The 22,516-nt window shown below is 36.4% G+C and overlaps 1 protein-coding gene across 7 annotated transcripts in view; it reads right to left on the reverse strand.

Annotated features, from left to right (window-relative positions):
- Window positions 1-765: 765 nt before the first annotated feature.
- The window catches only part of SNAP91 (synaptosome associated protein 91), a 146,687-nt gene continuing 124,936 nt past the window's right edge, over window positions 766-22,516 (reverse strand). For all 7 annotated transcript variants that reach the window (XM_060616069.3, XM_060616071.3, XM_060616075.3 and 4 more), the window contains 6 exons: window positions 21,930-21,960; window positions 20,853-20,964; window positions 9,898-9,981; window positions 8,251-8,355; window positions 4,150-4,252; window positions 766-2,180 (listed from right to left, as the gene is read on the reverse strand). In XM_060616069.3, coding sequence (XP_060472052.1) covers window positions 4,160-4,252; window positions 8,251-8,355; window positions 9,898-9,981; window positions 20,853-20,964; window positions 21,930-21,960 — 425 coding nt within the window. In that variant the 3' untranslated portion in view covers window positions 766-2,180; window positions 4,150-4,159. The remainder of the gene's footprint in view (window positions 2,181-4,149; window positions 4,253-8,250; window positions 8,356-9,897; window positions 9,982-20,852; window positions 20,965-21,929; window positions 21,961-22,516) is intronic.

Raw genomic sequence — 22,516 nt, forward strand, 5'->3', positions numbered from 1 at the left:
AAAATAAATCATTAAAAAAACTAAAAAAAAAAAAAAAAAAACCACAACAGTATTAAACTTAAAACTATTTAAAGACTAAAACATATTTGCGTCACAATATGCTTACAGAGTAATATATGACCAAAATGTAATCTACAAAAATCATATTACATAATCAGATACTAGCTTCTGAAAGTTAGTTCTCAAGGTACAAATTGTAGTTAACTAAGAGAAAGAGTGTTAGAAATAAGAATATGGTTCTAGCTGAGAAATACTTCTATTTGAATTGGACTACTTTTTGAGTTATTGTTACAATCTAGTCATAGGTATAAACTATAATAATAATATATAATATAATATGATATGATATAATATAATATAATATAATATAATATAATTGGCTGATCTAGATTTTTGTATCTGAGTACATGCACATACAAATGTGTGTGTGTAAACTATAATCTAAAGTCTTATTATTCTTCAACTTCCATGGATAATTCTCACCAAACTATTAGAAGAGTTGCATAATTTAAAAGATAGTTCATCCTCTTCTTTTTTGAAATATGGGATTCAGTTTATTTGGCAGCATCCATGGAGTCCCAAGTTTAGCAACAGCTGATAATAATGTTTTTTTTTCTGGTTTTTGACTTATGGTAAAATAATCACAACTATGTTGGCACGGCCAGCATTTCTCACTGTGAATGTTTTTAAGTGTTCAATATTTGTATATGCTGTGTGTCATCTGAAGCAGATGTTTTCTCTAAAAAATAATCAAAAAGAGAAAGATTATGTTTGCATTTTCTTTGTTCAAGGTGTTTATTGCATCTCAGAGGGCGTACATGCACTGGGGTTTTAAACTGAAATAGAAAGAAATGCCATTTTGAAATTGGTTTTAGGTAATTTTTCCCCATTACAGTGTATGTTATCCCCACAGTAAATTCAGATACAACCACTTTTAAATGGTACCATACATCTATTAAATAATTTGAAAAATAGGCAAACACCTTTCCAACCCAGTATGCTTTTACAAAGAGCTGCCAAGCCACTAGCAACACTGATCAACAGTGACCTCATTTATGCATCAAAATCTTAAGCCAAGCCATCAGCACATACAGTATGACAACAAATTAAAAATTAAAGAATACAATATGTACAGTAAAGGATACAATTCTCTGAATTAGTTTAAATTCTAATCACAATGGTACAACGAAACCTACTTTGAGCTCAGTTGAGGGATGGAAGAACACTAGTCTACAGAACACACAAAGAAATACTAAATTAACAGATGTACATAAAACCCACAATAAAATAAAAATATTTGCAGTAATCTTTAAATTACAGATATACCTCGGGGTGCCTTCATAATCATCTGAATAGCACATCTCTAATTTCATTTTCACGGACGTGATAGAAACAGACCCTTTACTTTTCAGTGCATTTAATCAAGAATGAATAAATAGGTCAATTTAGATGCAAAACCTGTCAAATATAATCAAAATATACATTTTAATATAGCAGTGATTACATATGGAATTCTTTCCATATGATTTTTTCATTCTTGATAAGGTAGATTCAAGGAGAAGTATTTATTATGGACGTTAACCCTTATATTTTTTAAAACAAAATTTCTTAACATATACAGTGCCACAAAAATAAACATTTCTCACAACAGTTGAAGTTCCTGTGACTGGAAAAATGTACTCCACACCGAAAAAGTTTTGTATATTTAAGAGTGTTTTCCTTACTATTTGATATTATCACACTATGTTTGTAACAGAGATACAGAGAAAAAGAGAATTCATGGGGAGAGTTTAGGTTTGTCCAAAAGTCATATATACATTGAAACCTTCAAAAACACAGACACATCTTTCCAAATGGCTCACCACACAACAGCTGCGTCATCCGTCCATGGGCGAGGTCCAGAAAAGCACTAAAGGCATCAGGAACATCCATTCATTGTTTTTACATCGTACAACACACAAATAACCCAAATACACTACAATTTTGAGAGTAGGGATAACAGCTAAGGTAGTACACATTCCTAATGTTCACTTTCACAGCTGTGCTACACATTTTGGAAGAGAAGTTACGAGTAAGCATTGGGTTTGGTACTGGTGGCTCACTTTGAAACTCTGAGCATCAATTTTATTTGAAGTCTCCAAACTCATTATTTTTTTCCTATTGAGTCACAAAAATTGCAGCTGTAAAGATAAAAAGCACTTGAGTTAGAAACAATATTACACACTCCTCAAACATACTACCTCCCTTTCAATTTTTATTTCACAGTTACTATGAAAAATCTTCATGCAAAATGTTTCTGTATAACAAATTCACATTTATATACCTTTCACAATTCTTTGCTTAAAGTTTTAGCAAGGAAAAAAATTTTTTAAAAAACTTTTAATGTATAGTTTCATTTTAGATAAAAATAGCAAAATTTTGAGATGTGGATACTTATTAGAAATCTTAGTAGTGAGACATCTGCTATTAATTAAGAACAGTTCACCTTTAAAACAGGGCAGAAGGGGGGAAAAGGAATGGCAGTCGTTTTCATTATTTTTTGCTTCTTTTCAGTTATGGTGTTCACTGAGTCACTAAACAGTTGAACAAGTAACAGAATAGAGGAGGGAGATTTCCATGGCAATTTAGTGCCTTTGCGAATACCACTTCCCCCTTTACTCCGGCCAGTCTGTGCTTTACCAGTCACCTCTGCCAGGAAATCTTCCTGGGGTGAAGCCTTAATCACATGGGTAACTCTTTTTCATAAATTAGTCTGTGTCTGTCTCCCTTGTGACTGTGAACCTTTGGGCTTGGGGCTGTCTCAAGCATCTCTGTCTCAGGTGCTCATCAGAGTTCCGGGCATATGATGAGAGTGATATTTACTGAATGAATGAGAGGTAGATAAAAGGCTGCTCCCTGCAGTATCCTTGGTAGGTCCTGAAACTTTAATGGCTAAGAAGTGCTCATTGTCTCATTTATGCCTACCCTAGCCCAATCCAACCAAAAGTGGAAAAGAAAAGTTAGGCACAAGGAGAAATTACTTGGCTGAGATGTCAAGGCCTTAAAATGATAAAACTTACTAACTTTATATAAGAAAAAAACATCAAGTAGGAATCCATAAAAATATTAGTAGGCATTAGAGAAAGTTTAAATATACATATGTATATGTATGTATGTGTATGTGTGTGTGTGTGTGTGTATATATATACATATATATACACACATATATATATACATATACATATGTGTGTGTGTGTGTGTACACACACACACACACACACACACACACACACACACACACAAAATAAAAATTACATTGGACAATGGCCCAAAAATGTTGACACTCTTACTCTTCCTCTAGTGTGTGACCTTGGGCAAATCACTCAATGTCAATGATCAGTTCATTCAGCTGTGCAATGGAGACAAAAAGTATCTGGCTAGTTTATTCCACAGGATTTAATTTCTCACAAAGATGACCAGAGGAGTTCATGATTAGGAAGTGGATATGAAAAGTACTGTGCAAAAAAAAGCAGCATTATTACTGTTTATCCACTTTCTGCAAGTATTTGTTGAGAATCTACCCACTGTGTTAGGTTTGGGGTTAGTAGTAAACATTTTTCCTTTATTGGTTTCCTTCCATAAGTCCATTAATCATCACTGCATAAATTATACTAGAAATTTAAAACTACAGCATTAGAAATTTAAAATTCTGCTTGAATGCAGAAATGCAAAGGGTAACAATCTAGGCTTTATTTGATAGGTCAAAAAAGTATAAACAAATACAAAATACAATTTTGTAGTCAAGTATATTCTTAGATGATTTCTAAATGCAATATTATAAATGTTAGCTTTTTATAAATTCCAATCATCAGGTAGTAAAGTGGTAATTTTCTAATTTACCAAGCTGGTAACTTTTTGCTTTATCAGTAAAATTTTTGTGCTTTTCAGGACAACTTGGAGGCTTTTCTCTTAGTTTTATAAATTAAGATTTAAAAAAATTTACTGATAATTCATTAATGGCTTTTAATACTGACTTAATAAGTATAAACACTCAAATTATTACTCTATACATGTATTCAAAGCACAGAGGTACAAATATCATACCTGAAATAGCTAAGCACTGCATAGGTCATTATTGCAAGCCCACAGGAAAAGCTCAATATTAGATACCTTAAATTGTTTACAAGAAATCCTTGATGTTAAGATCCGCTAATGGGTCCTTTGCTGGAGGTTTCTTGGGACTCTGAGTGGCAGGTGTAGGGCTTGGAGAAAGCTAATGGGGAAAAGCCAGCCCAAGATAGCAGAAAGAGAAATCAAACAGAGAGACAGGTAAGCATTAGGCAGAGCACATACCACAGAAACCAAACATGCAGAAGATCAGATGGCTAAAGGTTTATAAAATCTACTTTGTTCTACTCAGCCACAGTGTTGTGTTTAATTTTGGATTCATAAAGTACATTTCAAATGATATTTGGCTTTCTCAAAATTCTCTGACAGCAGATTTTGCCCAAGTAGTATTTGAGGACTCAGGCAGAACAATATGAGTAAGAGTTAGGGAAGACATGGAAAACTAGTCACATACAGATATTATGAATATGGAGTAAAAAAACACAACAATCAATTGCTCTATACAAAAGCATTTTTACTTTGAGTTATCAGTACCACTAAGCTAATAAAGGAATTATAATAACTTTTCCTTACAGTGAGAATGAGTTTGAAGGAAAAATTGAAAGGAAATAATTTGCAGAAAGTCACTTAAGAAATTACTTTAAATTATTAGCTAGGTATCCCAGAATTTCATACAAAGCATTTTAAATGAAAACAAGTTTGGGGGCACTGTCTGTTTCAGATGGGCAAAGAGTTTCCCAGTTATGAATGTCAGTAAATTGTATTGCCTGTCCGGCTCACAGAGAGGGCTAATTCCTAAATGCCATAGGATAAAATCATATTGTACTGTTAGCAAAAGCAACAAAGAATGAACTTACCTTGATTCTCTTTAATTAACACCCATATTATTTCATTACGTGACAGAAATAAGCTTTGGAAGCAGGCTTTTGCAGGAGTGTCAGGGTATGAGGCCTTGGAAAAGGTCACGTAATCTATATAGGGTAATAATTTACATGGATCCTTAGAGTCTAATTATTCTCCTACCCTGTAACAGGATAGAAATCTCTGATTGTGGGTAGTGATATATGTTTTCATTGGTTCAATAAATAGAGCTCCAGAAGTAAGGATTTTTAGATTTGTTCCCACGTCTAGAAACTATTGAGTGACTGTAGTACCTATCAGTCAAATTTCCTTTTTGAAAAGCAGGAATCCTACTTCACAGGAAGATCAGGAAGAAAATAAATGCAAGTGTTGAAGTTGTTCGGAAGGTAAGAAACTCAAGAGTTGGTTCATCATGAATAATTTGGTTAGATGACATCATCATGATACCAACCAAATGAGATAGAGTGGAACAGTCCAGGTGTCAGTAATGAAAAACTGTTTTGTTTTCTGAAGTTACAAAATCATATTTTACTATCCAGTATAATCACCTCTGATGCTTCTCTGATATGGGAAATACAATCGAAAACTTTTATTAAAATGGCATACTGTTTCCTAAATCACTATAAATTCAATTAAATGATTAAAACACGATTTTCATCATGCCATCTATTTTTCATTTTCATTCTTTGAATTAAGTAAATGAACTGATGCTATGTAACAGTGGCATTATGCAAGAGAAACAACTATTTAAATAATATTATGTTAATTTATTTTTAAAGCTTTCAGCACACTAAATACAATAAGATTTTAAAAGCCTCAATAATAATTCTTCCAAGTAATAAAAATAGAAATGTTCTGCCTTTTTTCAAAAAAGTGGTAGTCATGGGTATATTCAACCATCACGAAAACATTCATAATAAATCAGGTCCTTCCTACAATTTAAATATATCTAGATTAAATTAAACCCCAATTACCCCCAGAACCTTCCTCACTCCCTTCAGAAACCACATGAGGTAGGGTCCATTTGTCTCAGAGCAGGGTAGAAAATTTCTCAGGAAGCCAGTATTTTGAGTATGGCCTTGAAGGCTCGGGTTTCTCACATTCTAAATTTATCTCTTTGAACACCCATCATTCTCTCTTCTGGTCACTGTGGCTTTTGAGGGGTTAAAGAAGCTGAAAGTAAAATTTGGGAATGGGTAGGGAGGATGGATTTTAGAGACGATGAAAGGAAGCCAAAGAGGTTAAAGTATTCTCAGAAAGTTCAAAGTAGGTATCCGAAGGATAACACAATATAAACACCATTTGGTAAGTTAAAAACATTATAGAAGTGAAACCATTTGCCAATACCATTACATTGTATTTGAGCTATTTGTTTTGCTTTGCTCAGCATGGTGCTAGTAAAGTCATACTTGGTGTTTTGACTCCATCCATGGCAGTTTCTCATGGTGAAAGCCTCTTTGGTTCTACATATACCCTCACCTTGGCCAGGACATTTATAAGAGGAATCAAGAACTGGTTACTCATCAGCATGACTATCACTATTAGCAAAACAATTCAGCAAAATGTACATGCCTTAGCATCTTTGTAAGCAAAGGTAGCACTTTGTGTAGTAAGAAATAGGGCCTCATCTAAAGAGGGGTTTGTCGTTTGTCCTGAATCTTGGTAGGTAACCCTTAAACCTATGGAATTTCCTGAGTGATAGGAATGTCTTTGTCATTCAGGGTGGACAAAGGTTCTTGGAACCACACCTGACAGTCGATGCTAGTAAGAGGACTCAGGGTGGGGACTGGCCATACCAGAAATACCAGTATGATTAGAGTGTTGGCTCTTGGGGCTACATGATATCAGCCTGACTTTCAGTGAGGTGGGGGGGGGGGGGGGGTTGGAGATTAAGTTCAACCACAGAGACAAGAATTCAGTCATTCCTATATACGGAAACTTCAATACAAACGCGGCACGCGTCCCCAGGTGCAGGGGAGCTTCCTGGGTTGGCGATACTGCATGTATATTGTTATACACGGATGCCAGGTGAGTAACACACTCTGGAGGGCAAAGAAGCTTCATACTTGGGACCTTCCCAGTTCCAGATTTCACCCTGCACATCTTTTCTTTTGGCTACATCTAATTTGTATCCTTTCACTATAATAAAACTGCAATACATTTCATGCTTTCCTGAGTTCTGTGTGTTATTCTAGGAAATTGTCTGAGAACCTTCAAATTTGTAGGCAGCTGGTCTGAAGTGAGAGGGTAGCCCTTGGGACTCTCAAACTTGTGGCTGGTGTCTGAAGTGAGGGCAGCCTTGTAGTTTGATAGGAGAATATAGGATTCAGTAGGCAGAGAGGGAAAGATTAGGACCTGAAGTCCCTGGGTGGAGGAAAACACCTATTTTGGAACAATGCGGGGAGCACCTGACCACAGCAAAACCCCTCAGGCTTAAGGTTTTTCTTAAGAATGTAACAGACCCCACCTACTCCCCCCTCAGGTTTTCCTTCAGGAATTGGACAAAAGACCTAGGTATGGCCCGAGACCACCCACATACAATGGAAACGAGCCAATCAGGAATGGACAACCCAACACCTAGAGCTATCAAGCCAATAAGGGTAGAACCTAGGAACAAGGGGGAAGGGAAGGGAGGGCTGACCAGAACCTTATAAAACAAGGACCCTCACCTATAGTCCTCGGGCATTCACTTTCAAATGTCCCCTCTCTGTAAAGAGAGCTTTCCTACTATTCTTCCTTTCTGATCTTATACTCTAGTAAACTTTTGCCTGCTACTCATTTTGTGTCCACCTCTTCATTCTTCAAAGCGGCCAGACAACGAATCCCGGGTGTTGTGGTAAAAAATCCTGCAACAGTAGGGGCTGCTCCCCTGGACTCTGCAGTTTGGCTACTTGTTGTCGTTAGTATCACAACGCCTGGGCAAACCTGGTGGTCTGGAGGACTGCGGTCCCTATCCCTGAGTTTACCTAACTCTGGAAACACATAATAAAACTACGAATCAGAAGTACTCATTTTTACAGAATAAATGCTCAGATACTTTAAATGTCTAGCTGTTCTCAGGAATTATTCCGAATTAAGTAGGAGAGGAATGGAGGGACTTAGGATAGGAAGTTACTTCTATTCATTTTTCTCACACTATTGCTAATCTGTCTTTCATGTTCCCCTAACTTCTGAAGCAACAGATATAAGGATTATATCAGGTAAAAGATTAAAGAGTCTGCCACATGGCAGTTTTATATTCACACATTAATGTCATTATTTTGAGGACATTAAAAAACTGACCTGTGTGCCAGGTACAGCTGCAGCTCCAAAGGGTGGCCTCATCATGGGCTGTGCAAACATCACTGGCTGCTGAGGCATCATGGGCATGCCAGTCCCAGCCGGAGGCTGAAAAGGAAGAGTGGTTCACAGCCTAAGTGGAATCCACTATGGTCACATGATGGGGAAAAGATAGGGTAAAATGGGCAGAGAGGGAAATGTTAGGACTTGGGGTCCCTGGGTGGGGAAAAACACCTATTTTGGAAGAATGTGGGGAGCACCTGACCACAGCAAACCCCCCATCAGGCAGAAGGTTCCTCTTAAGCATGTAGCGGACACCACCTACTCCCGTCAGGTTTCCTTCAGGAATTTGACAAAAGACATAACTAAAAATAAGTAGTAGACCATAAAGCATACGACCCACCAGGAGTGGTATGGCTGCAGACCACCCCTCATACAGTGGAAATGACCCAATCAAAAAGGAATGACTAGGCATTTAGAGTTACCAGCCAATAAGGGCAGGACCTGAGAAGAAACAAGGGGGAAGGAAAGGGGCCAAGCAAAACCCTATAAAAACAAAGCCCTTGGCCCACAGTCTGCGGGCACTCACTTTCGAATGCTCCCTCTCTGTAAAGAGAGCTTTCATACTGTTCTTACTTTCTGATTTTACACTCTTCCAAACTCTTGCCTGCTGTTCATTTTACTCTGTGCCTTCATTCTTTGGAAGAGTGAGACAGCGACCTCCAGGTACTGAGGTAAAGAATCCTGTAACAGTAGTGCCTGACGTTTATGTCTTTAATATGTTTCTGAAAATTTTTGAGGAATGTAGGTCTGTGAGAAAGTATAACTTGTAATTTTGAACAATGGGTGCCGTAAGGCTGGCAGACGGCAGAGAATCACTGAGGTGCGGTGCAAGTGGCCACAGGGCATCCTTATCCCAACCAGGCTTTGTTGGTGATTATTTGTCTGCTGTAAGCATAATTCTTAAGAGATAAAGAATTGTCGATCAACTGTGTTGATTTATGGATCATAGTCCTAATATTTACTAGTGATAAAAGTGGTAAGTGAAAAGTGCTAGTATAATGATTAAGAGTTGATTTTGATAACTGAGCTAACAATATGTTTGGTAAGTATTATTCCAAAAATGACATAACTATCTACCATAGAAATTATCTTGATATAAGAACTTATTTTAAATATAAATATATTTTATTTGAGAGAGAGAGAGGGAGAGAGAGAGTGTGAATGGGGGAGAGGGGTGGGGGGGTGGGAGGGGGGAAAGGGAGAGGGAGGGAGGGGGAGAGAGAGAGAGAGAGAGAGAGAGAGAGAGAGAGAGAGAGAGAGAGAATCTTAAGCAGGTTCCACACTCAGTGCAGAGACCAATGTGGGGCTCGATCCCACAACCTTGGGACCATGACCTCAGCAGAAAACCAGGAGTTGGATGCTCAAGTGACCAAGCCACCCAGGCACCCCAATTTTAAATATTTTCTAGCTGACTTTGTCATGTCATGTGTAGACTTCCTAATGTTTAAAGCAGATGACTTAATTTTTTGAGTTTTACTTTACTGTATTCAGGGAAGAATTATATTCTGTAGAGGTATTTGTTAATACAGGATTTGGCAAAGGCCTCAAAAATGTCAATTACAATTTTTAGCACAAGTCGCCACTCACCATTCCAAATCCTGCTCCAGGCTGTCCAACAGATGGGGCCCCGGCAACAGGAGGAACTGAACTGGTAGGAGGTACAGCTCCTTGCTACCAAAAAAAATCACAACACACACACACACACACACACACACACACACACACACACACACACACACACACACACACACACACCAACAATGACAAACAAAAAGAACCAACATAATTTGGTTTTAAAATGACAGAATATAATTTTAAAATACATGCCCCTTTAAATATGTGTGGGTATGTAAAGAAATATCCCATTTTAGTTTTACATTAAAAAAAATGGCTCTAGCACCATGCTAATGATATGAACAAGGTTACTAACTTGATGTTCACTGTTGTCTTATTTGGGCTCACTGGTTTAAAGCCTACTCACAGCATTGGCCTTCCTCTCTTCTTCCTCTTACAATTCTCTTCCACCCTCACTGTAAATGAGTTGAGTTTCTCTAAGCATGTCTTTTCCTATCATTATATCCTCCTACAGGTACTGGGCTAGACATTTGAAAAACATGTCTTCATTTACATATCAATGCTTGGTTTCCATTGCCCCCCCCCCACCCCCATTTTTGGATTCTTTTCTGTGTTATACTTCTCTCTGAATTTTGATGGCTCTACATTTGCTCAAGGGCCAAAATTAAATCCAAGTTTTAGGAAGCATTTAGAAGACTGCACATTACATAATAAAGCACAAATATCCCATTTCAGATACAGGTCTGACAGCTTTTAGTTATACAACAAATCTCCTAATATTTTCCTTATGTTTAAAACTAACCCTACTGCAATCCCTTAAATTGAACTCAACTATTAGAGCAAAATCCTAATTAAAAAAGAAAATAGTGATGTCAGCAAAAATGGTGAAGTAAGGAACTCTGAAAGTCTCCCCAATCTATAAAATAGGTAGAAAAACAGGCAAAACCTATTAGAACCAACTATTTTAGAACTCTGAAAACTAACCAAAAGCTTGCAGTAATCAAGAAAGTACTTATTCAAGAAAATCAGCTGGATCTTGGCAAGAGTAGTGAGCTCTGTGGCATCCTAACTTACCCAAGTTTCACCCACTGTTCTTTAGCATAGCTGTAGTCTTGAAAATAACAGCTTATGTCTTCAGTAATAGTACCAGAGGGAGTAAAATATATTTAATTATTTATTTTGTCTCGTCTGTGTGGCTCCCTGGAAAGACTGGCTCAAAAGGCTTGTCTTTGTCTCACCAAACAGGGAATGCACCTAGTGCTAAAGTTGTTAAGCACTTTTGGGGGAAGCCATTTGTGGAAGCCATTTACAGGCAAATGTTTTAGTTGTTGCTGTCTGAGGCAATGGATAACAGGGCAAAAACAGTAGACTAAACAAAAACCTTGGGAGGAAAGGCTGGAGAAGGAGATGTGGGGATTAAAGGTTTAAAAATCTCAGACATACTCCTGGGAATCTGGAAGACCATGCACACGCCCAGGGCTGTGTGCAGGGTCAGGGAAGACAGGAGAGGGCCCCCAGCTGACCCTGAGGCTTTGCGCAAGCTGTAAGTGATTGCTGAGGCAGGGTTGCAAACTGCCTGGTTGACTCTGAAGACCTGCCCCAGCACACACTCAGAGCTCCTCTACAAAGACTGGGAGATATTCTGGTTCAAGGAATTTAAGTAATCTCTGCCTAATCATTAGCTCATCACTTAGCTAAAGGAGCAGAGACTTCAACGGCCACACATAACAAAGAACAGAGACTACAGAATTAGTTCAGAATGGTCACTAAACAATCAAAACAAACAAATAAACTATATTTATAATTTATATAAATTTTAAAGAGTAGCCACAACAAACCCTTAGGTAACAGATAGAATTTGATTTCTAGAGTAGACACATTATAATATTCAAAATGTCTAGGTTTCAACAAAAAAATTCTGAGACATACAAAGAAATAAGAGCATATAGCTCATATGCAGGAGAAAGATCTCAACTCAATAAACTAAACTTCCACACTGAGAAGCTAGGAAAAAGGAAACAACTAAACCCAAAGAAAGCAGAGAAAGGAAATGATAAACACGAGAGTAGAGACAAAGTACAAAAACAGATTGAAGAAGTTATAAAAGAAATCTAAATAAATTTATAACAAATAAAGAGACTATATCAGTAATCAAAAAACTTCCATCAGTAATCAAAAAAGTCCTGAACCATATGATAATCTCAATAGCAGTAGAAAAAGCTTTTGACAAAATACAATATCTATTGATGATCAAAACTCTCAACAAAGTAAACTGAGAGAGAATATACCTCAACATAATAAAGGCCATATATGAAAAACCCACAGCTAACATCATACTCAATGGTGAAAAACTTAAAGCTTTTCCTTTAAGATAGGGAACAATACAAAAATGTCCACTCTGATCACTTTTATTCAACATAGCACTGAACGTCCCAGCTGTAGCAATCAGACTAGAAAAAGAAATAAAAGGCATCCATATTGGTAAGGGAGAAGGAAAACTCTCACTATTTGCAGACGGTATGATACTATATGTAGAAAACCCTGAAGACCCCACCAAAACACCATTAGAACTGATAAATTAATGCAGTAAAATGGCAGGATATGAACTCAATATAAGAAATATTATGCTTCTCTACACTAATAACAAAGCAGCAGAAAGAGAAATTAAGAAAACAACTGCACCAGAAAGATTCAAATGCCTAGGAATAAACTGAATCAAGGAAGTGAAAGATCTATACCCTGAACACAAGAAGACATTGATGAAAGAAATTGAAGATGACACAAACTCATGGAAAGATATACCTTGCTCATGGACTGGAAGAATTAATACTGTTAAAAAGCCCATATTACTCAAAGCCATCAACAGATCCAATGTAATTCCTATCAAAAAACTAACAGCATTTTTCACAGAACTAGAACTAATCCTAAAATTTGTATGGACTACAAAACACCTCAAATAGGCAATGCAATCTTGAGAAAGAAGAACAAAGGTGGAAGTATCATAATACCAGATTTCAAGTTATACTACAAAGCGATAGTAATCAAAACAGTATGATACCGACACAAAAACAGACACTAAGATCAAGGGAACAGAAGAGAGAGCCAAGAAATAAGCCATGCTTGTCTGGTCAATTAAGGAGGCAAGGAAATACAATGGAGGAAAAGACAGTCTTTTCAATAGACAATGTTGGGAAAAATGGACAGGGACATGCAAAAGAATGAAACTGGACTACTTTCCTATATCATACACAAAAATAAACTCAAGTGGATTAAAGACCTAAATGTAAGACCTGAGACCATAAAGCCTCCTAAAAGAAAACAGGCAGTAATCTCCTGGATATCGGCCTTAGCAACATATGTATGGATATGTCTCCTCAGGCAAGAGAAACAAAAGCAAAAATAAACCTGAGACTACACCAAATAAAAAGGTTTTACATAGCAAAGGGAACCAAATCAAAATCAACAAAACAAAAAGGCAACCTAGTGAATGGGAATAGATAATTGCAAATAATAGATCTGATAAGGGGTTAATATCCAAAGTATATAAAGAATTTACACAACTCAACACCACAAAGCTAAACAATCTGATTACAAAATAGGCAGAGGACCTGAACAGGCATTTTTCCAAAGAAGACCTACAGATGGTGAACAGACATATGAAAAGATGCTCATCATCACTTATCCTCAGGAAAATGCAAATGAAAACCACAATGAGACATCACCTCACACCTGTCAGAATGGTTAATATCAAAAAGACAAAGAGATAACAAGTGTTGGTGAGGATGTGGAGCAAAGGGAACCCTCGTGTGCTGTTGGTGGGAATGTAAATGGGTGCAACCACTGTGGAAAACAGTATGCAGGTTTCTCAAAAAACTTAAAGTAGAAATACTGTATGACCCAGTGATTCCACCACTGAATATTTACCCAAAGAAAATGAAAACACTATTTCAAAAAGATATATACACCGTTATGTTTACTGTAGCGTTATTTATAATAGCCAAAATATGGACGCAACCTAAGTGTCCATCCAGAGATGAATGGAAAAAGAAGATGTGGTATATATGGACTAGAATATTACTCAGCCATAAAAAAGAATGAGACCTTGCCATTAGTGACCTAGAGGGTATGTGCTAAGTGAAATAAGTCAGAGAAAGACAAATATCATATGATTTCACTTAAATGTGGCATGTAAAAACCCAAACAAATGAACAAACAAAAACACGGATTCTTACATATGAAGAACTGGTAGTTGCCAGAGGGGAGGTGGATGGGCAAAAAGATGAAGGGAATTAAAGGGTACACACTTCTAGTTATGAAAAAAGTGCAGCATGGGGAATACAGTCAACAATAAAAAAAAACTTATGCCACAGAAAAGCCCAGAACTGGATGGCCTCACTGGTGAATCCTATTAACTATAAAGAAGAATTAATATTAATCCTTCTCAAGCCATACCAAAAAAAAAAAAGTTGTGGAATACTTCCTAATTATTGTTTGATGCCAGTATTGCCCTGACACCAAAGACAAACAAGGACATTAGAAGATTATAAATCAATATCCTTTATGAACACTGATGCAGAAATTCTTGACAAAATACAAGCATACTAAATCCAGTAGATATTAAAAGAATTATATGCCATGACCAAGTGGGATTTATCCTAGAAATGTAAGGTTGACCCAGTCAATGTAATATGTCATATTGATAGAATATATAAAAAAAAAACATAATCATATAAGTAGATGCAGAAAAAGCATTTGACAACATCCAACATCCTTTCACGACAAAAAACAAAAAAATCCACTCAACACACATGATAAGATAGGAAATTCCTCAACCTGAATAAGGGCATCTACAAAGAACACATGGCTATCATCATACTTAATGCTGAATGACTGAAAGCTTTCTCCTTAGAATAAAGACAAAGGTGCACTGGAAGTTCTAGTTGTGGCAATCAGGTAAGAAAGAAAGAAAAAGCATCCAGAAAGAAAAAAAGAAATTAAACAATCTCTATTTGTAGATGACATCACCTTATATATACAAATGTCTAAGGAATCAATATACCAAAAAACCCATTAGAACTAATAGACAAATTCAGCAAAGTTGTAGGATACAACATCAATATGCAAAAATCAGTGTAGTGTTCACTGTATGCTAGCAGTGGACAATAAAAAAATATAATTAAAAGGACAATTCATTTACAATAGCATTAAAAACAATAAAATACTTAGAATAAAATTAAAAGAAGTACAAGACTTGGGGCATCTGGCTGGCTTAGTGAGAAGAGTGTGCAACTCTTGATGTTGGGGTCATGGGTTGGAGTCCCACATTGAGCAAAGAGATCACTAAAAAGAGAAACTTAAACAAAGGACAAGACTTGTTGAAACTTTGTTAAACAACTTGTTAAAACACTGTTGAAATAAAAAACTTAGATAAAGAGAAAGATATCCTGTGTCCAAGGATTAGAAGATGTAATATTGAGATAGCAATATTTCTCAATTGCTTTATACATTTAGTGTAATCCCTATCAAAATTTCAACTGCTTCTTTTGGAAAAATGGACATTCTGAACCTAAAATTTTTGTGGGAATGCAAGAGATCCAGAATAGCCAAACAGTCTTGAAAAAGAAGAACAAATTTGGAGGACTCACACTTCCTGGTTTTAAAATTTAATTCAAAGCTACATCAAAACAGTGATGGTACTGGCAGAAGGACAGACATATAAATCGATACAACAGAATAAAGATTCTGGAAATAAACCCAGACATCTATGGTCAACTGATTTTTGCCAAGGATGGCAAGGCCAATAAATGAAGAAGAGTCTTTTCAATAAATGGTTTTGGGAAAACTGTATTTCCACATGCAAAATAATGAATTTGGACCCCTGTGCCATACCATATATGAAAATGAGACTAAAATAGGTAAAAGGGCTAATGTAAGAGAGAAAAGTATACAAACTCTTGGCAAGAAACATAAGTGTAAATCTTCAAGATCTTGGATTAGGCAACTGTTTCTCAAATATGACACCAAGAGCACAAGCAATAAAAATAAATAAATTGAAGTTTATCAGAATTAAAATCTTTGAGGGCACCTGGATGGCTTAGTTGGTTAAGCATCCAACTTCAGCTCAGGTCATGATTGAGTTCGAGTCCCATGTTGGGCTCTGTGCTATCAGTGCAGGGCCTGCCTGGGATTCACCTGTCTCCCTCTCTCTCTGTCCCTTCCCAGCTCTATCTTTCAAAATAAATAAATAAACTTAAAAAATTCAAATCTTTTGTGCATTAAAGGACACACACTATCAAGAAAATAAAAAGGCAACTCATAGAATGGGAGAAAATATTGGCAAATCATATACAGTATTTAATAAGTATCTAGTTTCTAGAATACATAAAGATTTCTTAGAACTCCATAATAAAAAGACAGCCCAATCATAAAATGGGCAAAGGATATGAAGATATTTCTCAAACAAACAAACAAAAAACCAAACAAACTAATGGCCAAGAAGCACATAAAAAAAGCTCAACCTCATTTATCATTAGGGAAATCTGTATCAAAACCACAACTGAGACCCTACGTATTGCTGGTGGGGATGTAAGATGACGTGGCTGCTGTGGAAAAGTTTGGCAGTTCTTCAAAAGGCTCAGTGGAGGGGCGCCTGGGTGGCTCAGTCGGTTAAGCGGCCGACTTCGGCTCAGGTCATGATCTCACGGTCCGTGAGTTCGAGCCCCGCGTCGGGCTCTGTGCTGACAGCTCAGAGCCTGGAGCCTGTTTCAGATTCTGTGTCTCCCTCTCTCTGACCCTCCCCCGTTCATGCTTTGTCTCTCTCTGTCTCAAAAATAAATAAACTTAAAAAAAAAAATTAAAAAAAAACAAAAGGCTCAGTGGAGAGTTACACATGACCTAGTAATTCCATTCTTAGGTATACACCCAAGAGGACATATATTCACACAAAAACTTCTTTACAAATTACAGAAGTATTTTTCATAACAGCCAAAAAATAGAAATGACACAAATGCCCATCAGTTGAAGAAGGTGGTATATCCAAATTCAGCCATAAGAAATGAGGTACTGATACGTGCTACAACATGGATGAACCTTGAAAATGTCATGCTAAGTAAAAGAAGCCAGGCACCAAATGCTCCATATTATAGGAGTCTGATGATATGGAATACCCAGAATAGACAAATCTATAGAGTAAATTATTAGATGCCAGGGGATAGGGAGAGGTGGGAATTCAAAGGGATTGTGTTTCTTTTTGGGGTGGTTGGAGCTATTCTGGAGTTAGACAATAGTGACAGTTTTAAAACTGTAAATATACTGAAAATCACTGAATATATACTGAATGAATATTCACTTTAAAGTTGTGAACATGGAGAATTTAATGTTTATGTAAATTTTATCAAAAAAATTAAAAACAAAACAGGTAAACAGGTATTATACTTCAGATTCACTCCTTACTCATCATTTCAACAGGTTAGGTAACAGGCTGTTCAGAATCATATCATTTATCAGGATTGAATTATACAATGATAACTGTATTATTTACCAGAATTGTTATCATTAGAACTTCAGGCTATGAAAAAAAAAAGATTTTTGTTAGTTATCAAAATAAAATGAACTTGTGGAAATTGCTGATCAAATAAATAGGTCAAATAATTTAAATATAGTCTAAGTTTTCCATTTTGCTTGACCAGATTAACCCTTAATAATTTACTCCCCAAATATTATTTGTCCTAAGGTCCTTTTTTATTTATTATTATTGTTTTCTTTTCAACATTTTACCGAATGCTTCATATGTAGGCACATGAAGGTTAGTTGTTTTTAGGGAAAGAAATGTGGATTCTGTGGCCCCCTGCCAAATGCATATGTTTCTGAACTGCAAGAATCTTCCCAGTTTGTAGGATGGAAACTTAAGTGAGTATTGGAAAACAGGAAAAAGTAATCCTGGAAGCACAGGGCTCTTGATGGCCATGATGACAGAGCCCTGCCAGCAGACATGTTTAAAGTATTCAAGTCCTGTTAAGATTTTTAGATCTAACTTGAGTTCTATGATCTGAAAAATTCTACAGCTGTACCTCCAAGCAGCAGTTGAGGGAAATCTGAAACAAACTGGGAAGGTAACCTTAGCTCTTGTCTATCAATAGAAACTTTAGAAGGCAGCAGAAGGATGCTCACCCTCACACCTGCTCTTTCATCTCCTACTCAAAAGGAGAGGCCTGCAGATTACCAGAGGACACGGAAACACTGCTTTGCTGCTTCCGAGGCAGAAGTTTTATTTCAGTTGTCTCTCTTCCTTTGCTTGAATATGCTTAAAAAAAGAGACTCAGACATATTTAGGGAAGCGGAAGCAGCATTTTATGAAAGAATGGGGTGGAGAGAAGAAGCCAGAGGCCTTCTTATGTAATTAAGCCAGAATAGTTTCTTAAGTCAAAGCAAAGCCAGAGCTTTGTTATAGAAGAAGAGCTTTGCAGTAAATGGGTAAATGGCAGTAAATTTATATAGACAACATATAAGACTTAGAGTTAATGAAGATAAAATAACTCTGCATTTGACCGCCTTTATATTGTTGTCTAAAAAGTCAAGGAAAATAACAAAAAAACAGAAACAGAACAACATGTGACTCTGCCTTCCTGATAAATTATTTCTGTTGGTCTAGTTTCTCTTTCCACAGCTGTTGTGGATACTTTATGCTAAAGTGTACTGTCTTTTACCTCCTGGAGTTTAATTACTAACAACTTAACATCTTCTGCTTCATAAATAAAAATAAGGAGTTTGGAGTTAAAAAAAAAAAAAAAAGAGAGAATATCAATCTCATTCTCAGTGACGGTGCCTGCTAATCAGATAATGAGTAGCCTTGTTGTCCTGAAGAAGCAGACCAGCTGTAAATTAAGTATCTGATGAATCTGTAACCTTGTATGGTGAAAATCTTGATCTCAGGAGAGGTGCTGACCAAGGAAGGTCTCCAACTTAATACTATTACTAAAGTAGTTCTCCCTCCTTCTGCTTCTTGGTTAAATGGCCTCATTGTTTAGTGACCGCCCCATTAAGAAACCTGGGCAACCACTGTCTTGTAGCTTCATTCACAGTGATCCCCTGTGTGGATTCTACCTGAGATTTTCTTCCTTGTCTTCCTTTCCACCCTCACCTGTGGTTCTCAACCACTTTTTTGTTTATTCTTTTTTTTAAGCCTACAGCTTATCTGCCAGATACCCAAGCTTTCCTCCAGTCTATCTTTAAACTCTGTTATCACTGTAACTGTTCTGAAATTAACCTGTTAAAAAAACAATGAAAAGTTTAAGCCTGCTAATAAGGGCAATACACTAAAGTATAAACCTCTCAGAACAACACATGAGGTCTCTTTAGACCTCTTTTAGAGAGAATAAGAAAATTAGTTTCTTTAATTTGGTAATGATAATATAAATCGTGAAATTTAATGTCAATATGTGGTATTCATTGATGAGATAACAAAAGGCAAGCTGAGGGCAAAAATCTCCCCAAGGTGGGAGAGGGACATATTTAACATTTCTCAGGCACTCAAGACTGCCCAGGAACAAAGGAAGGAAAAAGCCAATGGTTAACTGCTAAAGATCACAGTCATGGAGGACATGAAACTTCATCAGTTTGTCACTGTCTTAATGACTTACAAGAAAAGCACAATCTTGAGAATAGTCAGACCTCCAGAAACCTATAGACTCAATTTCCTGGAGCCCTAATGTCACCTTCCCTTCCGTAAGACAGAAAACCCTATTATAATCAGTCACTCCTCACACTTACAATGGGGCTTTTTCTGCCCATGGGTCCTATCTCTGTACTTCAATAAACAACTTTTTTGCACCGTAAAATATCTCAAAAATTCTTTCTTGACCATTGGGCTCGGTGATCCCGCATCAGTATAAATTGTAGTTTGATTAATACTATTAGTATTGTTTAGTGGTAAATTTTAGTTCAAATGGCCCTTTTCAGATTGGTTTACACTTATTTATAAAATTATAATAAAACTTTATATATAAAAACATTACTATTTATCAAATTATTCAAAAGAAAACATGTTTAAATTCTATAATTCAGGTATTGAAATTAATTTATGGAGCATGATTAATTTTAATAAAGTCTACCTAAAATGTTTATATTCTAATTTATACTAATTCACTTCTATGCATGTTTGGCTGGGGTTGGTGGGTGATGGTTAGGAATTAATTCAGGCAACAAGGAAAGGTTTGCATCAAGAAAGCCTTAGTAAAGAGTGACTTAGGTGAAGGTAGTAAGCAAAGCTGAAAAATTACAACTGAGCTTGGGAAACAGTGACTAGCCCAGTTTAGCCAAAAATGGAGCATATACAGGAAAACAGTAAATTTTGCTGCCTTAGGAAACATCCTTTTTGTGGTAACAAATCTCACAAAGTGATAGTCTTTACTTCCAGTGATACACTCTTTCCCAGAGTGAATGATTGGTATTAATAGAAATTTAATACACAAACATGAAATCTATTTAAATTTTATAGAAAAGATGGTGTTAGTATTTCAGTTTAAAAAGTGGTAAGCAGAATTAATAGAGTTTTAAAATCAAAGTCCATTTACACAACAGAAAACTGCCCAATTTTTCTGGTAAGAAAAAAAAAGTTTTCATTACTTCTTAAGACAATTAGGCGACAGAAATGGGAGCAAAATATGGATAATTACCAGTGATACTGAATTATTTTGAAAAGTTATTTCCATAACTGTACAAATATAGAAGTAATATCTAAAGAAGCATAAATACTATTTTGAAATAATGAAAATAAAAATATGGGCCACAATCTATTAATAGAAAGTCAATGAAATTTGCATTTTGGTAAATATCGCATCCTGCTTATGTCCCCTCAATGTGGATGAAAAAGTACAATGTCAGTAGCAAACCTAAACAAAGTGCACTCTGTCCCATGCTTGGAAACTGGCAAATTGTCAGCACTGCCCTGGGCCCTGGTGGCTACGTACCAAAGGTGCACTTGGTGGAACACCTGCTGACCAGGTTGCAGGGGCGACTTTGGGCTGCCAGTTGGCTCCACCCGTCAACTTTTTCTCTCCAGCATTCCACTGAAGGTCGCCCCTAAAATCAAGCATGCAAAAAAACAAACACATGTATTAAAAACACACTACTCAGAAAACAATGTGTGTGGCTCCTTAGATACTTTTATTTGGGATTAGATGTAGTCTGTTTAAGGCAAGTGGTAATAAGGAGAACAAATTAAACTTATAGAGGAGTCTTACTGTATTGTATCTAAGACAGTATAAAAAAGCATTTGATAAAAAATGATTTAGAGTTTGGATCTCAATATTTATTGAGCCTCTATAGATGCCAGGCACTGTTGTAAACACTTGGGATTATTAGTGAAGAAAATGAAGATCCTGATCCTAGAGGAACATGCATTCTTCCAATAGAAGAATGTGCCACAAAATTCAACCAAATTCCTCACTGGTTACAAAAACTTCCAAATATCATAAATACTCTATACTTTATCAAATATCTGTAGTTTGTTTCATCCATCATGGCACTTCTTCTAGATGTTGGAGGGTTCATCAGAAGGTTTCACACAACTGCATCATGACTACAACCTGCCTTACAGTGACTGTCAGATATATCTACTGTAAAATGCATCCCAATTTTAAAGGTACTGAAATGTGCATCTAAAGAGAGGGTACATCGTTGACCATTCTTTCTATCCTTCCTTAAAATTGATCCTCCATGACAGACTTTTAAAAACCAATGTTAGCTAGGAATAGTGTTCTAGAATTTAAAGCTATTAAAGCATTCAAACCATAATTCTGAAGTATTTCTAGCTATAATTTAGTGACAATCTTGGAGATCAAAATAGATTGTTCCTTTTCCTTGCAGAGCCAACAGTTTGGAGGTTCCAGTAGAATAATAACAAAAACAAAAGTCCAGAATGCAGTAAAAACCAATTTTGAAATTACTGAGCTCTAGAATAAGTTATTACTCCAATGCATTTAATCGTCTCAAATAAATGTAAATACACTGCCACAAGAAAACCAGATAATTTCAAAAATACTTACTTTTTCGATGTGGTACCAGAAATTCCAAGATCTATAAAAGGATAAAAGAAAAAAGAACTTAAACCTCTATACTCAGCTTAAATGATATGACATTTAAAAGATCAAAGAGAGTTCTAGAAAAAGTCCACATTTTGCCTAAGAATGACTGTATTCAATTTTACAAAGGAGAAACTATGTTAGGAAACATGTTCAGAAATCTAACATTTTCTTTTACTTCACATTATACTTAAGGATCACATTTTAATGTCAGCTGGTATCTAGGAAAGAGTAAACACAGCACGCTTGAGACTGTTCTCTTAAAAGGCCTATGTGGCTGGCATCTAGGAACCCAGCTTAGTAAACTGTTCTCCATGCTGCGGTAATACTTTTCCTAATGATAAGGGTGGCTACTGTGTCTAAACTGTTTGTACAAACAATGTGGTTTATGCTGAACACCTGCTTTCCTTCTTTCTGCGAGACTGAAATTTTGGGCTGTGTTAAGCAGAGTGCCTACATGATCAGCATCCGATAAAAGACCTGGGTGTGGAGTCTCTACAGGGCTTCCCTGGGCAGAAATATCACACGTGTTGCTGCATTTTTGTATGCTT

Source organism: Panthera onca, chromosome B2 (assembly GCF_046562875.1).
Source record: "Panthera onca isolate mPanOnc1 chromosome B2, mPanOnc1 haplotype 2, whole genome shotgun sequence".
Lineage (NCBI taxonomy): Eukaryota > Metazoa > Chordata > Mammalia > Carnivora > Felidae > Panthera > Panthera onca.